The 22,719-nt window shown below is 37.9% G+C and overlaps 1 protein-coding gene across 1 annotated transcript in view; it reads left to right on the forward strand.

The window, feature by feature from the left end:
• SLIT2 (slit guidance ligand 2) overlaps window positions 1–22,719 on the forward strand; it is a 402,319-nt gene that overhangs the window by 303,299 nt on the left and 76,301 nt on the right. The window contains exons 15-21 of the mRNA XM_055588127.1: window positions 3,488–3,638; window positions 6,974–7,048; window positions 8,606–8,749; window positions 14,301–14,444; window positions 15,937–16,103; window positions 16,994–17,126; window positions 21,512–21,580. Coding sequence (XP_055444102.1) covers window positions 3,488–3,638; window positions 6,974–7,048; window positions 8,606–8,749; window positions 14,301–14,444; window positions 15,937–16,103; window positions 16,994–17,126; window positions 21,512–21,580 — 883 coding nt within the window. The remainder of the gene's footprint in view (window positions 1–3,487; window positions 3,639–6,973; window positions 7,049–8,605; window positions 8,750–14,300; window positions 14,445–15,936; window positions 16,104–16,993; window positions 17,127–21,511; window positions 21,581–22,719) is intronic.

Genomic DNA, 22,719 nt, shown 5'->3' on the forward strand with positions numbered 1-22,719 from the left:
CTGACCTTTCAACCTGTTTTTAAAATATAGCTTCTTGAGCTGGTTTTAAAGACAGACCTTTCTGTTGTCAAAGAACTAGTTCTACATGCAATCAGTCACAAACACACAAAACTGTTTTCAATCATGAGATTTACTCTTCTATGGAGTTTTTCTATACTAAACAAGTGTCCCTTACTTTTTGCTTTACTTGGTTTGCTGTTGCTTTGCTTTTTATACCAAAGCATCAGCTTCCTACTGGTTTATGTGCAGCTGTACTTTGTGATCTTCAATTTTTGCATCTTTGGACTCGTAGTATAACAACTCCATGAAAGCAGGATTGATATCCATCCTGAACGTATCATGAGCACCCAGTGCCTTGAATAACTTAGTTGAATGGAGTGTTTCTTAGAAAAATAATTGAAATATTTTACCACTGCAGTCTTAACACTGTCAAAGCTGATGATTCTAGAACTAGCTCTTTGAAGTATGTTTCTTTACTTATTTCTTCCTTGCCTGCCAATTGTGTAAAATGCCTCTTGACTTGTTTGTTTTAAACTGTTATTTAAAAATACATGTTAGTAACTCATTGGCTATATTTGTAATCTCCTGGGTATATTCTAGACTATAAAATATTTTAATAGTTATAAATAAAGATATTTCTAAGCTGTTAGTATAAAAAAAAACATCTTTTCTCTTAAGAGTTCTAGGTTTGGTCTCTATTTTGAGGAGATATGCCTTGCTTGCCATTGTTGAATTATAATACGAATAATTTTATGCATTTAACCAATTTTGTTTTATCACATATTTTGACTTGAATGATCAGTAATATTTTGTATATTACACTGGCTCCAGAAGAAGTAACATATTGAAATAACAATTGGCCTTCATTGGCAATCTTTAAAATTTATTATTTTTACTCAATTATTAAACAGATAGTCAACTGATAACTATTACCCAGAAAAAGTTATATGGAAAACCAGAACCCCCCCATAGGATAAAACATTGATATTACTTAAATGTCCAAATTAGAGAAGTTAATATTATCAAAATATTCAATCTATTACATTTAAATATGCTTTTTCATAATTAGAAATTTGGAGAAGGCAATGGCACCCCACTCCAGTACTCTTGCCTGGAAAATCCCATGGATGGAGGAGGCTGGTGGGCTGTAGTCCATAATTAGAAATTAGTATTTCAAATTCACCAAGTAAAAAAATCAGGTTGTTTTCAAAATTTTGTTAATAAGATTCAGTTCAGTTCAGTCGCTCAGTCATGTGCAACTCTTTTGTGACCCCATGGAAGCAGCACACCAGGCTTCCCTGTCCATCACCACCTCCTGGAGCTAACTCAAACTCATGTCCATCGAGTCGGTGATGCCACCCATCGAGTCAGTGATGTATCAAGTCGGTGATGCTATTAACAAGATTAACAGCAGCCAAAATAGGTTTTGCAAGGGAAAAAAAAACAAAAAAACCTCTATATCAGATATCATGGCTTAATTGTCAATTTCTGATTATTCAGTTTACATGATTTAAAAGCGTAATTCTACATGATTTAAAAGCGTAATTCTAGAAGTCAGGACTCAGAATAATTCTTTGAGCCTCTGCTCCCTCTCCACCCGCCCCCCCAGATATTAATTAAAATCTAAGCTTACCGAGAGAGTAGTCATAAAATAAGTATTATTGTCATTGCATTGAATGCAGATTATTTTCAATGTAAAATACCTCATGTATCTGTCATTTATACTTTATTCCCTGCATTTTCTTTATTTCACTTTTAAAATGAAAGCTTAAACCACAATACAACAGATCCTCATGTCATATTGTAAATGTCATGACGTTAATTGCCAAATGTAATGAAACTATTATATTCAACTTTCCGAACTTCTTCCGAGATCCTGATTCCATTTAATTCAGTAACATTATTTATGAGTTGGAAACGTCATTAAAAAGCATGTAAGCCACAAAACCTAAGGTTTCGTCCAAATTTTCCAGTGGGAGTCCTTGATGATCGATCTCATGATTTGCATTTTATTTCATTTTACATGTCTGTTTGCCTACCACCATTCTGGATGGCGTCTAGATAGTACAGTGATCACTCAGAACAAAATTTATCTTGTGAAGAGTTCATCTTTTAAAGGACTTGACAAGAACTTAATTTGTGCTATGCATCTTGTATGCCATTGCTTTTCCTGTAAGACCCCTGTGCTTCACAAAATGATTATGAAAGTTTACAAAGCATGACGGTTCCTGTCAAACCAAGCCATTCCCCAATAATTGCCACAGTCAGGGAGGAAGGACGAGACCTTAGTGAGTTATATATATACTATGTGAATCTTACTTGGGTTTGCTCTGTCTTTCTTTCCTTCTGGGTGATCTTTACTTTTTCAGGAATTCACCATTTGGGCTGTAAGTAAAAGTGTCTGATCTGAAACATAATATCCTCCCTTTTCAATCCTGATGTATCTTCTTTTAGTCTCACTCTTCTGCGCCTTCTTATTTGTTTTTATTTTTTCAAGAAGACACCACAGATCTGTTGGGCCTCTCTGTTGTCCTTGTAGTGCACCTTCAACTTCTCCCTGGATGTTGTTCCCGAAAAAGCTGTTGTTTCAATTCTGCAGTTCTGAGGAACGCTGGAGGCACCTTTCAGTATAGCCCCTTCTTTGTGTTTCCAGGAACTCTTCGGTAGTAATACTCTTACTATGGTCATAAACATTCTTACGGGAAGAATGCATGTCATGTAAACAGTATTACGTTTCCAGAACGTCTGTAGCTTCTCTCCTGCTTCCCTTCATCTTTCCTCTTGGTCTTACCCTTGGCCTAGTGGATGGTGTAGTGGTTATGTAGCGAGATTTTCTGTTGTGCTTGATCTAACCATGTGGTTGCCAGGTATGAGTAAAACATGGTTCCGTCAAGCACCATGGAACGTCACGCAGCTTTCTACAGCATGACAAGCTGCTGAGGCTTAAATCAGGATTTACTTGTCTCTTTTTATAAAATCAAAATGAACAAAAGAGGGCTTTTTAAGCACTTCTGAAGATTATGTGAGAGGGAGAGAATAATAAAAGACCATAGAAAATTAAAAAACCTGAGTCCATCTATTTGCCTTGAAAGCCCTAATTGAAAATGATATATAGGCATATGTTTATTACTGGATACATTTTCAATTCTTGACTCAGAGAAAAAAATAAACTTTTTCACGATTAGTAGCCATTGTGTGATTAGCTGTCAAATAGGCTAGAATGGCTCACAACTGGATCAGCAGAAAGTACAGCTGTGAAAAGCTCAACTCTGTTAATGTTTTCCTGTCCTGTGAATCCGGTTACTCTTTTTTCCAGCAAATTCCAAGCCCTTGTTTTAACCCTTTCCTGACATCCATTGACCAAAATCCCCCAAGTTGTCTCCCTGCTGCATAATCTATAGTTACCTTACTTTTTTCTTCCTACAAATTAACAAATATTCTAACTTTCAGACTCAGTATCTTCTTTTTTGGCTTGAATCCTCAATAGGTACAGAAGATTATCGATCAAAATTAAGTGGGGACTGCTTTGCCGATTTGGCTTGCCCTGAAAAGTGCCGCTGCGAAGGGACCACAGTAGACTGCTCCAATCAAAAACTCACCAAAATCCCAGATCACATTCCCCAGTACACTGCAGAGCTGTAAGTTCATCTCCCGGAAAAATCCAGTTTCAGAAGGAGGGAATGAGAGCATCAAAACATTGGGATTCTTTTCTTGCCCTTTCATCTCAATAATTATGTTAATTTTAATTGACACACATTGGCATAACTCTGTTTTGTACAAGTGTAAGTATTAGAGGCTCTCTTCCTTCCTCTTTCTGGTCCAAGGTACAACTACAGAAAATAACTCAAAAATTCAGTTAGCACTTGATAATGCTAATAACAATACATCCATTTGATACTTATTACTTGGGGGCTTCCCTGATAGATGAGTTGGTAAAGAATCCACCTGCAATGCTGGAGTCACCGGTTTGGTTCCTGGATGGGAATGATCCCCTGGAGAAGGGATAGGCTACCCACTCCAGTATTCTTGGGCTTCCCTTGTGGCTCAGCTGGTAAAGAATCCGCCTGTAGTGCAGGAGACTTGGGTTCGATCCCTGGGTTGGGAAGATCCCCTAGAGAAGGGAAGGATTACCCACTCCCGTATTCTGGCCTGGAGAATTCCATGGACTGTATAGTCCACGGGGTGGTAAAGAGTCGGACATGACTTAGCGACTTTCACTTTCTTGCGTATGAATTATGTCCAAGGTCTTCCCTCGTAACTCAGGGGGTAAAGAATCTGCCTGCAATGCAGGAGACCCGGGTTCAATCCCTGGATCGGGAAGATCCCCTGGAGAAGACAATCCTAGAGAGAGAAGACTCTCCAGTATTCTTGCCTGGAAAATCCCAGGGACAGAGAAGCCTGGAGGGCTACAGTCCATGGGGTCACAAAGAGTCAGACACAGCTGAGCGACTAACACTTTCACTGTGTCCGAACTCATTTCTAAGCATTTAATTGATTTTTAATGTATTTAGTCTTTTCAGCAACCAAATGAAATAGTTTGGAGTCAACATTTTGAATCTCTGTTCATTGTGAATTCAATCAGAGTCCTTTTTTATCAGCTATACTATTATAATTCACTGACTCATAAGTTGAAGGATTCAGTGATTATCAAGTATAAAACACAAAGGATAGTTTTCTTTTTCTGAACAGTGGATAACATAGCAGGAAAAACTGAAAATTATAAAGTGTGAGCAGATCTATATTTATAATACTAACATAGGGCTTAGCACATACTAGGTTCTAAAATATATTTGTTGAATTATTTATAGATTCTGTGTCCATCTGTGTTGGCCTTTATTGACTTATTTATAAAAGTATGACATTTAATGTTAGGGTTTCTAAAAAAAAAAAAAAAACAACCTAATGAAACCTCATCACTTTTAGAACATCTTAGTAGTGTTTATGTCTAGCACCATCTGGTATTTGTCATTAACTGCTTTGCAAAGTTGGTTGTCTTTTTGTGCCTGTATAATTCTTTCATGTTCAACTAGATTATAGCCCCTTGATAGCAGGGATTGTTTTATAGTTTATTTCTCACAGTACCTATGCTGATGCCTGGTACTTAATGAATTTTAATCAGTTTACATATTTAAAAATTATACAGTGCTTTCAAAAAGATGACAGAAGCTAATTACCTAGTGGCTATAAGGATTTTTTTTTTTAATTTCTATTAGTACATGAAGCTATTTCATAGGTCCAGAACTTTAGAAATGTGTGGAGACCATGCAATAAAATCTCCAAACTCTGTGTTTACTGTCATGTACGGAGTTATATTTATGTTCAGTAACTCTGCAAAGAATTCAAATTCTATCTTTCAGCGTGATAATACTTAAAATAAGTTTACCTGTCACTCATGCATTTAGAAACTAGTACCTAGTTTATCTTTCAGCAAAGGTTGTGTTTGCTGAGAATGATGGCATTGATGGTAACTAATGATGGTAACTAATTAAGAAATTACGATTTTTAAAAATTAGTCCTGGGAAGAAAATATTTGCAAAATATATATCTGTAAGGAACTCATATCCAGAATACATAAAGAGCTCTTGAAACCCAGTGATTAAAATCTACTTTACCTGAGACTGCTCTGTCAGTCCATTGGTTAAGACATAGAGCTTCCACTGCAGAGGGCATGGGTGCAATCCCCCAGCCGAGGATTTAAGATCCCGCAAGACACGTGTGTGGCTGCTCTTCCCTCCCTCCACCCCGCTCAAAAAAGTACCTTACCAGATTAAAAAGTGATCAAATAATTTGTATGGACATTTCTCCAAAGAAGATATCTAAATGACTGATAAGCACATGATAAAGCACTCAGGATCGCTAGGCATGTGGAAAATACAAATGAAAACCCCAATGAGGTAGCACTTCACATCCACTGGAATGGCTTTTAAAAAAAGACAGTAATGGGTAAGAGAAATTGGGCCCCCCATACATTGCTGGTGGAAATGTAAAATGGTCCAGCCCTTTTGAAAAACAGTTTGGCTTTTCCTGAGGTAGCTAACATGGTTAAATGGCTTTACGATGTGACACAGTGGTTTTACACCTATGTATATAGCTGAGAATTGAAATCATACATCTACATGAAATCTTGTACACCAGTGTTCCTAGCAGATTATTTATAATCATCCAAGTGGATGCAACTCAGATATCCATCAGCTGATGAATGGATAAACACATGTGGCATATCCACAAAATGGAATATAATTCGGCCATAAAATGGAATGAAGTACCAATCTATGCTAAACATGGAAAGACCTTATAAAAATTAAGCAAAGTGAAAAAAGCCAGGCCAAAACTCCACATTTTGTATGATTCTATTAATAAGAAATATTCAGAATAGGAAAATCTGTAGAGACAGAAGACAAATTACTGGTTGCTAAGGATTGAGACAGCAGAGGGCAGGAAATTGAGAGTGACTACTGACAGGCAGGGGGTTTCTTTTTTGGGTGATGAATATGTTCTGGAGTTGGAATGCAAAGATGGTTGCACAAGTTTGTGAATATTTTTAAAACCACTGAATTGTACACTTTAAAAGGGTACACTGTATGGTCTGGAAATTGTATATCAGTAAAGTTGTTGATAAAAACATTTATGGAGCAAGTGACTAGAAAAAAAAATGGTCTAAAATGCTTTTGGAAGCAGCGGTAAGAGTGGAAAAAAAGAGGAAAAAACAATCTACAGATTACTGAATGATGAGTTGGTTTTGAATTTTGATTATTGGTTTTCTTTACTATATGCTTCTTAATATGTTTTATTTTGATCCTTACAATATGGGATAAATTGAAAAATATCTGTCCTTCCCAAAAATTTTCTGATACATGTCTTGTATTTTTCTTTTGGATAATCATTAAATAATGTTATAATTCTGTACGAGAAATAAAATTTAATCTCTTCCTGACTTTTGGGAATGAAACTCTTCTGTTTCTGCTTTCCCTAGGCGCCTCAACAATAATGAATTTACAGTGTTGGAAGCTACCGGGATCTTCAAGAAACTTCCTCAGTTACGTAAAATGTAAGCCATATATTAGCCATCTTTAAAAATTCCTATAGTGTTGTGTTCTCTTATACCTTTGTAGTTTTATTTTGATTTCTTAGGAAATCGGGAAAATTAAGGATTCAAAGAAATGTCCATACGGTGACCACTTGTGATATGAATATAGGGTAAACGCTGAGAGAAACCTAAGTAATTTGCTCTTTTCTGTGTATGTCAGTGATGGCGACCAAGTTTTCTGTAGCAGAACCCTAGTGTCTTTAACGCTGACAGCTGGTCTGTTACATGGTCACAGCAGGAGTCCCCCAGTCTAAGTGCACTAGAGATGAGTTCAGTAACGTGTTGTAACTTCCTTCACCATTCCCCAAACTGTGCTGTTATTTCTCTTTCAGCACATTCATGTCAACTGTTTGACTTTTTGCTTCATTAAGCTTTCATTAGAAGATAGTCAAAGTTAATGATTGGTAATCTGGCTTGATAGCTCACGTGCGTTACTACATGTCTGCAACTCATATTTTAAAATAAGTTTCTAAGGTCAGCAGTTTCCACAACACTCAGACAGTAATCCAGCCCCCTTGAGGATGATGGAAGGAGGGATAGGACAGAGGCCAAGAGTGTAGGGCCATGGAGCACCGTCAACATAGCAGGAAACATCAGGAGGAGCAGAGAAGCGCGCTCTCACGGTATCCGTGCTGTCATATCGTGGCTGATCCACAGGCAGAGAGTGAAAATGGCAGAGCACACTGAATGCACTTCCTGTGCACTTGGCCTGCGTAATACACTGCCTCCCAAAGAGCTTCTAAAGTCTTAAACGTCCTCCTTTTTCACTGATGCTGACTGCTTTTTCTTTTCAGCTGTAAAATGCTTTTCAATTCAACACATATTTATTCAGAGGCTGCTATGTGCAGTGCTCTGAAAGGAATAAAATGATACCTAAAAATGATCCTTATTTTGTGGGCATCACTGGTCTTGGAGTGAGCCTTGAGAAAGAAAAAATCTCTAGGAAGGTGTTACCTACCTCAACTGGATGTTCTTGCCCTCTGGGCAAGCATTAGTGTTTTGTATCGTACAGAATATGGGCAGTTAATTTGGTGGTTCTGACCCATTATTACATGAGAGGTTATGGGCAAAATCGCATATTCAGATACATTTCTGATGTTGTCTAACCCCAACATATTCTAGTTTTTCCTTCTTTACTCAGCTGCCTTCTTTGAGTAATGAATTCATTAAACCGTTTAAATTGGGGGCACTTCTTTGAAAAAAAGTTTCTTATTAAGTGTGGCGGCAAACATGAAAGTTTACACAATGCAGTACCTGACGCCAAGGTTTTTATATTTCTGGGGGCCCTGGTGGATCTGTGATTTCGGCATAGATGTTTCCCGCTTGTATGATTATCACTTTGGCTTGATGGAATCAGAAAGTGGTGACTTTTCAGAGCCTTGGGAATGCCAGGCAGTGAAGAGCTTAGAGGTTTTGTGGAAGATGCTTGTTCAGTAAAAGAAAATGATTAGAGGCATTGCTTAGTGCCCTTGTTGTTAGAAATTGTTTCAAATATTTGTTTCAATCATTTTTACTTAGAAACTTTAGCAACAATAAGATCACAGACATTGAAGAGGGAGCGTTTGAAGGAGCATCTGGTGTGAATGAAATACTTCTCACGAGTAATCGTTTGGAAAATGTTCAGCATAAGATGTTCAAGGGCTTGGAAAGCCTCAAGACTTTGTAAGTATTCTCATTTGCATTGTGATTTTTCTACCACAGAGTTGTCATTCACAGTTCTTTATATTCCTGGGAGGAGTAGCTCCTGCTCTTCCTCACCCCGCCTTCCCATCTCTCTGTCTGTCTCTTCCTCTCAGTCTCTCTCACACACACACGCAAATACATTTTTTAGAGGCAAACAGTTCCTGACTCCAGTACCTCTGGCTTCAATATGTTGCTTACAAATGATCAATAGAGTCTCTCCTGGCTATTGAATCCTCAGCAAAAAAGATCATCTTGGTTCCAGTGCTTGTACAGATCTGGCTCCCTGTACTTCCTCAAAATGATCATTCTCTTTCCTTTTATTTAAATTCCTCCATCTAATAATATGTCTTGGCCCAAGGTCACCAGCTTCAGAGCCAATTCCAAATCTGTGGAATAAGCCTAGCTTGAGACTACCTTCATCTGCCCTTTCAAGGTCTTAGTGAAAAAAAAAAAAAAAAGAAACTGGCTGCTGGTGTCTCTTTTACTATCTATTTCAAAGAAAATATGTTAAGAGTATGTCAGCTTACTCAGGGATAGGGAAGCTGGGAAAATAAATCTTATATGTTTCTAAAAGGTTGTTAGCCCAGGAAAATGTGGCTTGAATTGACAAGGACAGCACCTTGAGTTACTTGAATTTTCATTCAGTGTGTTTATGTAGCTTTTATAACCTTTAAAGAATATAAATATGTTTGGCATAAGTGGTGGACTAAGCATTGGAAGAAACACCAACAAAACTGAAACCTTTGGAAGGCACGAAGGAAATTGTAAGCAAGAAGCAGCCCTTGGGAATTGCAGTGGAAAGACACCAAACTCCATGTCTCCCCTAAATGCCTACCTTATCCCGTGGAGGCACCAAGAGCCACGCCCAGGGGAACTGAGACCCAAGGGAATTCATGCCTGACCTTAATCAGATGCGAGGGATAGGACATTTCCCCAGCATTCGATAGCATCCCAATTAACATCCCACTCAAAAAATCACTTGTCCGTGAAAGGCACACATGGCCTGAGACAAATCACCCAGCACAACCAGCCTGCAACGTGCTGGCTCCTCTCATGGAATAACTCGGGGTCCCGACAAAGTGAAAAATGTAATGCAAATATCCCTTTGGTCTTTTTATGGAAGAGATACTGGGAGTGTGTAAAAGGAGGTCAGAGAAGTTATACTACAGGTGGCTACATCTACTCCTGCCCCCATTCCTCTCTCCCAAACTATCTTGGGTAACTTGGCAAAACTAAGTCCTGCAGCAGCCAGAACCCTGCCTTCTTAGATGGTGGCTGAGCCACTGATGTTACTAGAGCCTTCTCCTCAAGGGGGCAGTGTGCGTCAGGGTGGGCAATGGGGGGTGTCTGCCAAAACTCAGTCTCTGTTCACCAGTGCCAAATAGAAAGGTGTAGAAAGATATTCGTGAAGTAGAAAAGAGTAGCTTTTATTGCTTTGCCAGGCTAAGGGGGCCACAGAGGACTAATGCCATCAAGACCATGTGACCCACCTTGGAGTGGGTAATGAGGAGTTTTATAGTGTTCAAGGAGGTAGGGCGTGATCAGCTTGTGGACAGTTCGTGGACTGGTTGGCATCAAGGTTAAGTTTCAAGCATCATCAATTTTCTGGTTTCAACCCATTCTAGGGTCAGTAGTTTTTACCTGAAGGAAGTTTACTTCCTGTAAAAAAAAAAACAGCTTAGGAATGTGTATCAGGCCTTTATCTGTATCTTTCAGGAAACTGGGAGTTCAGTGAAACTGCTATGTGGCAGAATTATGGTCTAAATTGTTACCATTTCCCTAGCCTAACAGTTCTTTAGGCTATTCTTTGTTTCCACATCATATTTTGCAATCATCAACTCTCGAATTAGCATTTTATTTCAAAAGACAAAGACACAGGGGCTTGTACAAGGAGCTTCAAGGGGAGGCCTGAGGTCTGCCTGTAACTCTGCTTACTTTAGTCAGCCTTGGGCTGCCATAACAAGATACCACAGACTGAATGACTTAAACAGCAGAAATGTGTTTTCTTATTGTTCTGGAGGCTAGAATTCCAAAATCAAGGTGCTAAGATGAGTGGTTTCTGGAGAGAACTCCTTCCTTGGCTTGTAGATGGCCACATTCTTTCTGTGTCCTTATATGGCGTTTCCTCTGTGTGTGGGACAAGAGAACTCTGGTGTCCTTTCTTCTAAGGACACCAGTCCAATCAGGTCAGGGCTCCACCCTTAGGATCTCATTTCATCTTAGTGAGGTCACTCAGTCTTGTCTGATTCTTTGCGACCCCATGGACTATAGCCTACCAGGCTCCTTCGTCCATGGGATTTTTCAGGCAAGAGTACTGGAATGGGTTGCCATTTCCTTTTCCAGGGGATCTTCCTGACCCAGGGATCGAACCTGGGCCTCCCACAATGCAGGCAGATGCCTTACCATCTGAGAAACCAGGGAATCTACTTTACCATCTGAACCACCATTTCACCTTAACTAGCTCCTTAAAGGCCCCATCTCCAAGTGCAGTCCCATCAGGGATTGGAGCTTCCCAGATGGCTCAGTGATAAAGAATCCGCCTGCCAATACAGGAGATGTGGGTTTTACCTCTGGATCGGGAAGATCCTCTGGAAGAGGAAATAGCAACCCACTCCAGTATTCCTGCCTGGAAAATCCCATGGACAGAGGATCCTGGCAGACTATAGGCCTTGGGGTCACAAAGAGTCAGACACACCTGAGTGAGCACACATGCAAGGCTTCAGCATATGAGTTTTCAGTTCAGTTCAGTTCAGTCGCTCAGTTGTGCCCGACTCTTTGCGACCCCATGAATTGCAGCACGCCAGGCCTCCCTGTCCATCACCAACTCCCGGAGTTCATTCAGACTCATGTCCATCGAGTTAGTGATACCATCCAGCCATCTCATCATCTGTCATCCCCTTTTCTTCCTGCCCCCAATCCCTCGCAGCATCAGAGTCTTTTCCAATGAGTCAACTCTTTGCATGAGGTGGCCAAAGTATTGGAGTTTCAGCTTTAGCATCAGTCTTTCCAAAGAACACCCAGGACTGATCTCCTTTAGAATGGACTGATTGGATCTCCTTGCAGTCCAAGGGACTCTCAAGAGTCTTCTCCAATACCACAGTGCTCAGCTTTCTTCACAGTCCAACTCTCACATCCATACATGACCACTGGAAAAACCATAGCCTTGACTAGACGGACCTTTGTTGGCAAAGTAATGTCTCTGCTTTTGAATATGCTATCTAGGTTGGTCATAACTTTCCTTCCAAGAAGTAAGCATCTTTTAATTTCATGGCTGCAGTCACCATCTGTAGTGATTTTGGAGCCCAAAAAAATAAAGTCTGACACTGTTTCCCCATCTATTTCCCATGAAGTGATGGGACCAGATGCCATGATCGTCATTTTCTGAATGTTGAGCTTTAAGCCAACTTTTTCACTCTCCACTTTCACTTTCATCAAGAGGCTTTTTAGTTCCTCTTCATTTTCTGCCATAAGGGTGGTGTCATCTGCATATCTGAGGTTATTGATATTTCTCCCGGCAACCTTGATTCCAGCTTGTGCTTCTTCCAGCCCCGAGTTTCTCATGATGTACTCTGCATAGAAGTTAAATAAGCAGGGTGACAATATTCAGCCTTGACGAACTCCTTTTCCTATTTGGAGCCAGTCTGTTGTTCCATGTTATATGAGTTTTAGGGGAATACAGTTCAGCCCATGCTGCTGCTGCTGCTAAGTTGCTTCAGTCATGTCTGACCCTGTGCGACCCCATAAGAACACTCTAAAGAGTTTATCAAAGTATTTTTTTCTGACTAGTTCCAGTCACAGGACTCTCTATGAGACAAGTTTTCTAAATTCAGTTTTCACCTTCGTTATATATCTAGCAATGGTTTGTGCCTCCTGTGTTTAGGCATCTGAGGTAGACACCCACTATCTCTCTACTTAATCCCACTGTGCCTCAAGCTGCAAAACAAATCATTTAGAGACAAGCTAAAGGTATTGAAAGGCCTTCAGTGGCTTTACCGGGACACAGCTATTGCTTTAAGTGGTATCCTTCAGCTTGGAGCTATGAAGATTTCAACAAGACCCCTCCCCCTTCACTGCCTGTGGACTTCTCAGCCCTTTAGGACTAGTAAACCTCTTAGTCGTACATGCACATATCTCAACGGGTCTTCGAAGCCCCGGCCATTGCAGGCAAAATGTAGTACACATGTGTGCTTACAGATTTTTCCAGCAACAGAAAGCAAAGCTTTTTTCAACTTTTCCCAGAAGTCTGTGACTTCAATAAGATTAAGACCAAATGTTCTTTTTTTTTTTTTTTCTCCAAATGTTCTTATTTGTTTATGACAAAGGATAGTGCTGATAGTCATACTTTTCTGCTGTGCATTTGTTTCCAAGCGCAAAACAATGCCTTGATAAGGAGGGCATTATCCTTTCTTGTTATCTGTAACTTAGCAGAATGCAAAAGCCGGTACTTCTAATTTATTAGAGGACAATGTAGAATTTTAAAGGAAAGTTTTGTTGCTATTTTTGCTGTCTTCTAACAGGGTGGTCAACCCACATCTAGAAAAATTAAGGAAAATATTAACTTTTTAGCAATTCTGAATGAAGTTTATGGCAACTATTCATTTTTACAATGGATTTTAAAGAAGCTTTTCATTCCCTTCTAAGTCCTTCAAAAAACAGTTTGCAAAAAGAATTGAGAACCAACCAGAACTTTAGCAGTGATGAGGAAATGACAAAAGTTTTAATCCTACTAATGTCAATGACTAAAGAAAAAATGGTCAGAATTTCTTTCAAAAGAAACCTGTTTAAGCTTCATTGTGAACAACTGGGATCTCTTAACTGTTGTCTCCTTTTAAATTTTAAAACTCAAAACAAATAGAATAATTTGTACAGGCTTTGTGGAAGCTCAGTCAAATTTGGCTCCCCCAGCCACTGTTGACATTGACTTGGCTGTAAGTCCCTGAGATGCCCTAGTCCTGTATCCGCTCTGGCTATTGATTCTTTTCTGCCTCCTTTCTGTTCAGCAGCAAATGTAATGTTACGGAGAATACACAAATCGCAGGGCTTCCAGGGCTTAGAGAGGTGTGGGTGAATTAGGATATTATGTAATCATGCCACCATAATTGTACCATCAAAGGAAAACATTCTTCCCTCATTAGATGGGATTGTAAGCCCATACTTGAGACTCTTGAGTTTTTGTAACCGAGTGTTATCACTGACAACTCTAAGCATTTTGTTCTTGCACAGGTTTCTTAGTATAACTGGCTCTCTACATCTGTGGATTCTGCATCCACAGATTCAAGCATACGCAGTGAATGCAGAACCTGCAGATACGGAGGGCCACGAATTTGGTATATGCAGGGGGTCCTGGAATCAATCTATCAGAGATACAGGGAAATGACTGTAACATATCAGCAGTTCCTTATGACAGGAAAACATTCAGAAAGCAGAAGTGAATGCTATGCATTTGCAAAGAGGGGTTATTGTGGTCTTCAGATAGGCAAAGTGGATTGATATTTTATCTCCTTAACGATGTTGTATTTTTCCCCCTCAGGATGTTGAGAAGTAATCGCATAAGCTGTGTAGGGAATGACAGTTTCATAGGACTCAGCTCTGTGCGTTTGCTTTCTTTATATGATAATCAGATTACTACCATTGCACCAGGAGCTTTTGATACTCTCCATTCTTTATCTACTCTGTAAGTATGAAAAATAGTCTTCCTTGATGTATTAATTAAGCCAGTGTATGATATTTATTACTTTTATTGATAGCATTTTAATGCATTACTAACTGTTTCATAAACATAGGATTAAAGACAGGTATTTTTAAGGACAAATTTATCATGTTAAACTTATTTTAATTCTTCTAACAATATTGCCTACTATCTTATGTTAAAATTTAACAAAAATTATAGTATTTTTCAGTGAATTATTTATAACAGTGTGATGTGGCTTAATTTGTAAATGGTAATCTTATAATTTGATTGAGTTGCAAATGAGAGAAACATATTTTTTTCCCAGTGTTCTCACATTGGTGTCTTTGCCGTATGAGTATCATAAAACAGAGTTGATAGGGTTATTGCCAACAAACTGTACTCAAAGGATCATTCACAGTGACAGGAGATATATTATGATGACCAGACCGACAATAAAAGCTCACCATAGGGCATTTACTATGATATTAAGAAGATATTAAAGAAATAGGGTGAGCCTATCCAAGAGCACATTTTATGTAGACAAAGAATAAAGAATATATGTAGGTCTACAGGCAGAACTCAGAAAGTGTCAAAAAACAAACTCTCCAAAACAAACAAGGGTATTTTAAGCCCCTTGTATGTAAGTATCTAAAAACAGCAGTATTTGGAATGATAAATCTTACATCTGATATGGCTTTCTGGTAAGAGTGGCACCTAAATATACTAATTTAACTGAAAAGGTAGTTAGAAGGAAAAAAATCATGTTTAACATAGCTGAAATCCCAGAAGAAATAATTTGAAGGAAACATCCATCCATCAGTAAAGTATTTAATCCTCTTTCCACATAAAATCTGACATTTTCCATCGAGTGACTAATTTGTGCATATTAAAGATGCCGTGTTTATAAATAATGGGATTGTCAATAGGTTAGTGCTGAAGTGGTGAAATGCTAAAAGTATTGAGATTTGTAGAAATAAATTCATTTTTATAACTGGCATTTAATCAACTCAGCTGTCAGTTTAGATGGGAAACCTATTCCCTGGAGCAAATAAGAGATGGAAATCTTGAAATGACAAATTAATGAAATAGCTGTTGTCAGGTTAAACTCAATAATATAAGGTAATCAGCCTTCATCTTTATATTAAATTACTGCATTATCAGTGTAGAGAAGTTTGACAGCAAGTCAGATCTGACAAGTTTAAATTATCTCTAAATGAGATATCCATCAGGATACCCTGCATAAACTCTGAGTTGCCACCTTCACTTTATTTTTCATGCAAAATTATTTGAATAATTCTCATAAGAAAATATTGTTTTTATTGTTTAAGTTCCAGACATAAATCTTTTTAGCCAGTGAATGCATCCTGTATGTTGTATGTGATTGAGCATGAATTGGGGGTGGAGTATGTTGTGGGAAAAGGGTAGCATGGAATTTTGAGAAGCACAAAAGCAGACCCCTAAATTTAACTCTGCATTGTTTGCGTGTGGTGCTTAGAAACCTCTTGGCCAATCCTTTCAACTGTAACTGCTACCTGGCTTGGTTGGGAGAATGGCTTAGGAAGAAAAGAATTGTAACAGGAAATCCTCGATGTCAGAAACCCTATTTCCTCAAAGAAATCCCCATCCAGGATGTGGCCATTCAAGACTTCACTTGTGATGATGGTAAGAAGGAACAGCCAGGGCTTTGATCACCAGACACTCTCTGGTGACTGTTCCAATGCTATAGGGCATATGCAGCATTCACAGTTCAGGTAATGGATAGCTGTAGTTATTATGCATTGTTTTGCTTTGTTTTGTGGTTTTATTTTGTTTTAGCAACAGGCACGTATTTGCTCCAACTGTAAATTCACATCTAACTCTACTTGATATGTGTTTCTGAACATTTTTAAAGATTTTCCAATTTTCAACCTGTGGTTGATACTATTTATATAGCTTCATTTTTGCTTTTCTTTATTATTCTAAGCATCTGTTTTAGTAATTACCATTTTTAAGTGATAAAGGCAATTGACTCATAAAATAGAAATTCTAGTAAATGTAACAAAAATAATAGTTTTCATTTTAATACACTCTATATATCATTGCATTTGAGTCTCATAACAGGCCTCTAATATAGGTAGAATGTAGGTGCTATTATTTTTGCCAAAAAGTGGAGCTCATTTGAGCTCTATATTTTCAGATGAGGGACCCATACATTTTTTGCTAAGCTTTTAAAAAATAATCTGTCCCTTTTTGTCTCTTCATGTCTGCTTACGATTTTTCCATAATTCAGTTTACATTTATATATTCTAATTAAAAGTATAATTAAAAAAGTGTGAACAACTGAACCAAGAACGTAACATTATAATCATATTGATAATACTAACTGTGAATTGTTTTCTGGAACTCTGCCCTAGACAGAACATACAGTGTCAATTTGTAAATCCTTGATGCCCTAAGCATAAGTCGTTGTATGGCTGAAGTCTCTTGTGTTTGTTAAACTGAAGGCATAAAATCCCTTCTGGCATCTTCAGAGCCACAAATCCGGTTTTCCTGTGTATCTTTTGGCAATTTAGGAAATGATGACAATAGCTGCTCCCCACTCTCTCGCTGTCCTGCGGAGTGTACCTGCTTGGACACAGTGGTTCGATGTAGCAACAAAGCCTTGAAGGTCCTGCCCAAAGGAATTCCAAGAGATGTCACTGAATTGTAAGTAGAGCTTGTCTTTCCCTTTCCTGAATGAGTACTATTTCACACACCAAGGGAAATGGAGACCAAACAAAAATCTTTTGAGTCTTATTTGCAAAGTACATTCATTCCGTGGGCCATTCATTAGTATCATATAACACCCTAAGCAAATAATATAAAAGCTCGTTCAGGTCCCCTTGGGAAAGGCTGGTTGTGTGTTTCTCTTTGTTTTTCATTGTAGGATTACCCAGTGCCTTTATTATGCAAAGGTGCACTGTGAGCTCCCAGAGGATGTAAACCCTAATGGGCCTCCCACACTTGGTTGTCTCCACAGCCCTTTTCTCGTGGACTATCTTGCAAGACCAACATTCTATCAAATGCACCTTGAGAAATTCTACATATTTAGTTTATCTACAGTGACTGGAATATTTCATATGGTTAATTATTCTTTACCCTGTGTCCCCTTAGAGAATATCTCACCACAGGGGATACATAAATATGTAGGGTATAGAAGAAGCTGACATAATCTTCACACTTAAAAAGAGGTAGTGCCCTTTGAATCAGAGTCCTTTAGGAAGGGTATGGGGCCAGTGATCCCTAACACTTGCAAAACTGATATATAACCACAATTTACATGGCCAGTATACATATATCAGGATACCAAGCACCACGCACACTTCCTTAGCTACCTCCTGCTTTATATGTGGAATGGAATAAATCAAAGCATCAGCTGCTTGAACAATGCTGCACGCAGGCTCTGTCCGATTCCAGTATCTCTATACCAAAGATCCGAGGCAAATGCTTGATATGTGATTGAGTCTTTTGCCTCTGTTTATTTTTCGACTGTGTTAAACTATGTATCAAAAATGGAATTCATGCAGATGTATACTTGTAATTCATGCACAACAAACCAGTAACTTTGATAAACTGTTGGCAACCTGGAATATAAGTAATGAGATTCAAGAAGATGTCACTTCAGTTATCAAAGAACTTGTTTTCAAATCATGTGCAGTTTTACGAATTGTAATTTGGTCTTTATTTGACACTTACAGAAAAAGTGTGTGATCATCCCTCTAAGAGTGAGCTGTTGTTAAGTGTTCATTTTCTCTCTCTCGGTACCAATCCCAGTTGTTAGTTAACTATGAGCCCTGCTTTATGTGTGTGTGTAATTAAAATGTTAATTGGTATTTTGATATGCATTTATTTCAAAAGATTACCAGCCATCCAGGGTTGAGAAGTTAGATGCTTGTATTCTATAGGCAAAATATTGATTCTAAGAATAACCCAGCCAAGACCATAATACTCAGCATAACATTTAGATCATCTTTGATGCTGAATCCCTTTTCTACCATTTTAACTGACCCATGCCTTTGTCCTTTTACCAGATTCCCATCAAATAATTTTCAGTTCAGTTCAGTCACTCAATCGTGTCTGACTTTTTGCAACCCCATGGACTGCAGCACTTCAGGCCTCCCTGTCCATATCCAACTCCCAGAGTTTACTCAAACTCATGTCCACTGAGTCGGTGATGCCATCCAAACATCTCATCCTCTGTCGTCCCCTTCTCCTCCTGCCTTCAATCTTTCCCAGCATCAGGGTCTTTTCAAATGAATCAGTTCTTTGCATCAGGTGGCCAAAGTATTGGAATTTCAGCTTCAGCATCAGTCCTTTCAGTGAATATTCAGGACTGATTGCCTTTTGGATGGACAGGTTGGATCTCCTCTCAGTCCAAGGGACTGTCAAGAGTCTTCAACACCACAGTTCAAAATCACCAATTCTTCTGCACTCAGCTTTCTTTATAGTCCAACTCTCACATCCATACATGACCACTGGAAAAACCATAGCCTTGACTAGACAGGTCTTTTTTGGCAAAGTAATGTCTCTGCTTTTTAATATGCTGTCTAGGTTGCTCATAGCTTTTCTTCCAAGGAGCAAGCGTCTTTTTATTTCATGGCTGCAGTCACCATCTGCAGTGATTTTGGAGTCTAAAAAAATAAAGTCTCTCACTGTTTCCATTGTTTCCCCATCTATTTGCCATGAAGTGATGGGACGGGATGCCATGATCTTAGTTTTCTGAATGTTGAGTTTTAAGCCAACTTTTTCACTCTCCTCTTTCATTTTCATCAAGAGGCTGTTTAGTTCTTCTTCACTTTCTGCCATAAGGGTGGTGTCATCTGCGTATACAAGGTTATTGATATTTCTCCTGGCAGTCTTGATTCCAGCTTGTGCTTCATACAGCCCAGCGTTTCTCATGATACACTCTGCATAGAAGTTAAATAAGCAGGATGATAATATACAGCCTTGATGTATTCCTTTCCCGATTTGGAACCAGTCTGTTGCTTCATGTCCAGTTCTAACTGTTGCTTCCTGACCTGCAAACAGATTTCTCAGGAGGCAGGTCAGGTGGTCTGGTATTCCCATCTCTTTCAGAATTTTCCACAGTTTGTTGTGATCCACACAATCAAAGGCTTTGGCATAGTCAATAAAGCAGAAGTAGATGTTTTCCTGGAACTCTCTTGCTTTTTCGATGATTCAACTGATGTTGGCAATTTGATATCTGGTTCCTCTGCCTTTTTCTAAATCCATGTTGAACATCTGGAAGTTCATAGTTCATGTAGTATTGAAGCTTGGCATGGAGAATTTTGAGCATTACTTTACTAGAGTGTGAGATGAGTGCAATTGTGTGGTAGTTTGTCTTTTAATTTCTTTATTAATCTATATCTGAAAACCTGCTTGATTTGTCTATGCCATCTATGTGTTTCTTCTGTCAGATAGTTGAATCTTCAATCTATTCCTGTATAAATTATTAAAAAGTAATTTTTTAAAAGAAAATATGTTCTAGAGATGAGGAAGATATTAACTCACCTTCTGTGCATTTTTGCTTTACTGCCCCAAGAGTTTATTCTTAGAACCATACCACCTCAACAGGATCCCTCTTTCCAGTAACATATATGCTATATGTATTAGAAAATTTCTATGGGCATATTATATTAAATTATTAAAGAATTTGGCAAAAATAAGTGTGTAGCAGTGAACAATTCTGAACAAATGGTATCCATTGTTTTTAATCATTTCCATGTAGTTTCTGTCTTAGATTGTTTCCCGTGTAAGCAACCATAGTGCACTTTCTGAAAATTTTTAGCTTCGTGTTAGGATGCTTTCTGGAATAAAGGGAAAGTCCTGAAGTATATGGGATTATGCTTCCCTCTAGTGGTACCAATAAATTCTTAGCTAGAGAAATGAAAGAGGAGAGGAGTTGAAATAAGACCGAGTCAGAAAATTGGAATAGGCATAGGGAGTCCTAACAAAAGCCTGACTCTTCATCACACCTTTATTACATATTTTGATAACTTGTGCCTTTTATATAACTTTTATCTTGTTGAAATATGTGAAATAGCTTGTCATCTTAGAAAATTGCTCAGCTACTTGTGTATCCAGCAAAAATATGAATGTCAATCTGAGATCTGGAGATAGGCCACAGCGCTGGCGCGGCAGGGCTACATGCCTGCTGCGGCAGGGTTGTTCGTGGACACATCTGTAACCAGAGGGCGAAGTTGCTGAAAAACGTTTCTACTCATCACCCTCTACATTCTGGGGAAGAACAGCCTTGGGAGGAGATGGAATTATTTTTCTTTTTGTGATATCATGAATATGCCTTTAAGGATTTATTTCTGTGTTTTGTCTGTTAGCCCTTATTTTCTCATCATTCTGTTGACTCTAATCAGAAAGAGAAATTTTACTAACATGTTTTATTTTATTATTACTTTTACATAAATGTACTGTTTTTGTGCATTAGATGTCATAATTTTCTATGAAACCTCCTAAAATTAATATCACCAAGCAAACATACAAGGGTAAAAACTATTTTTAAGATCCTTTTAAATTGAAATCTAATTACATTAAAATTCCCAAATATATCTGTTCAATCACCCATTGTTATTTACTAAGCATATTGATACAATAAGGTGGTGAAGACTGGTCTTGTCAGTAGTAACAAGTTTCTGCCAGTAGTGAATGCATTTCATGGTATCGGTCCCACGTAGACACAAGAACACTGAAGGCCGATTAAAAATACGGTTGACTGATTGGCGCTTCTTGCTGACACACAAATGGTTGGATACATGCCTTGCCTTCTTAGATAAACCACAAAGGGCTGGACTCACCAGTCTCTCTTTGGTTTTATAATTCAGCGTAAGTAATCCACAGAAGAATTCTACTGGATTGGACAACTGTGTGTGTGTTTTTTCTCTACTTCTGTTAAATAGCAATCCTATCTGGGAACATGACCTTGTAAAGCCAAAATTGTCAAGTGTCTCCTTGCTTCAATTAAGAGTGAAATATTGCTCAACTATTTTCTGATTCACTACTGTTACTTTTTAAAAAAATAATATTTTCTTTGTTTTTAGGTATCTGGATGGGAACCAGTTTACCCTGGTTCCTAAGGAACTCTCTAACTACAAACATTTAACACTTATGTGAGTAATGTATGGTATTTTTCTGTTTTTGACATCTTATTTGCTTTCATGTAAATGTGGATAGTAGGGGCAGAAGATTTAGTGAGCCTTTCAGATTCTATAAATTGTTTTCAGTTAGATGCTTTTTGTCTTGCTCATTGTGGTTCTGGATCACTAGCTACATCTTCATTGATTATCAGTCGGGCAATTGTGCATCTTAGAGGAAGGTCTTCTTCTGTGTAAAGTGCAAATATGATTAAGTCTAAGTATCAGAGAATTATAGACTTGCAGTAAGTTGAATACTTCTATTGAAGATGAATGTGAGCTATTTAATGACAATCTAAGGAAAGAAAAATGGAAAACAATGTTTATATTCTCAACTTTAAACAAAACGGAGCAGATGGTAAGGGCATTACTGATACTATATTATAAATCTAGTTTTTAGGCTTTATTCTCATATAATACATTATGAATTAAGGTATGGGTTTCCAGTATTTAAATTTATTTTCTAAAATCCATGTTTACTTACATAGTACTGAAGTACAGTTGACAAAGATGCTGACATTCTGAGTATAAACATCAAACATTGAATTGTTTTTAGTTTGGTTTGATGTCATCTTAAAGTATCATCTCTCTTTCATTAATGTATGTAAACAATTTCTTACAGTCTTTAATTGTAAATATAAGAGTATACTTAAACATACAAGCATTTCTTTTCAATCTAGTTATGTGCACAATATTTCTTAAAAGATATAATCTTCTGTATATAATGTCACACTTAGAATAGCATTGTTGGTAATTGATAAAACTTGTAGCAAAACAAAAAAAATCAGCAACAATATTGGATATAAAGGGAAATACTTTATTTTTAAATCTGTTTGATTTTAGAGTAATTATAACTGTCTTAGATTTCTAGTATTCCTAGAAAAGAGGGATTTATTCCTAATTAGTGAATACTAGAAACCTAGGTAGCTACCTACATAATTATGTTTCTCACTGTAAACTTTACCCTGAGCACATGAAAGCTAGTTAAAATGTTGTTGATCCTTTTCAGTTTTCCTTAAAAGTATGTGAAAATCAAACACTTTGTTTGAAGTATATAGGACTGTTAACTCACAAATGGTTAAATTAAGAAAAAAGAATACCCTACAAGATGTCTT

This window comes from Bubalus kerabau, chromosome 7, assembly GCF_029407905.1.
Source record: "Bubalus kerabau isolate K-KA32 ecotype Philippines breed swamp buffalo chromosome 7, PCC_UOA_SB_1v2, whole genome shotgun sequence".
Classification (NCBI taxonomy): domain Eukaryota; kingdom Metazoa; phylum Chordata; class Mammalia; order Artiodactyla; family Bovidae; genus Bubalus; species Bubalus kerabau.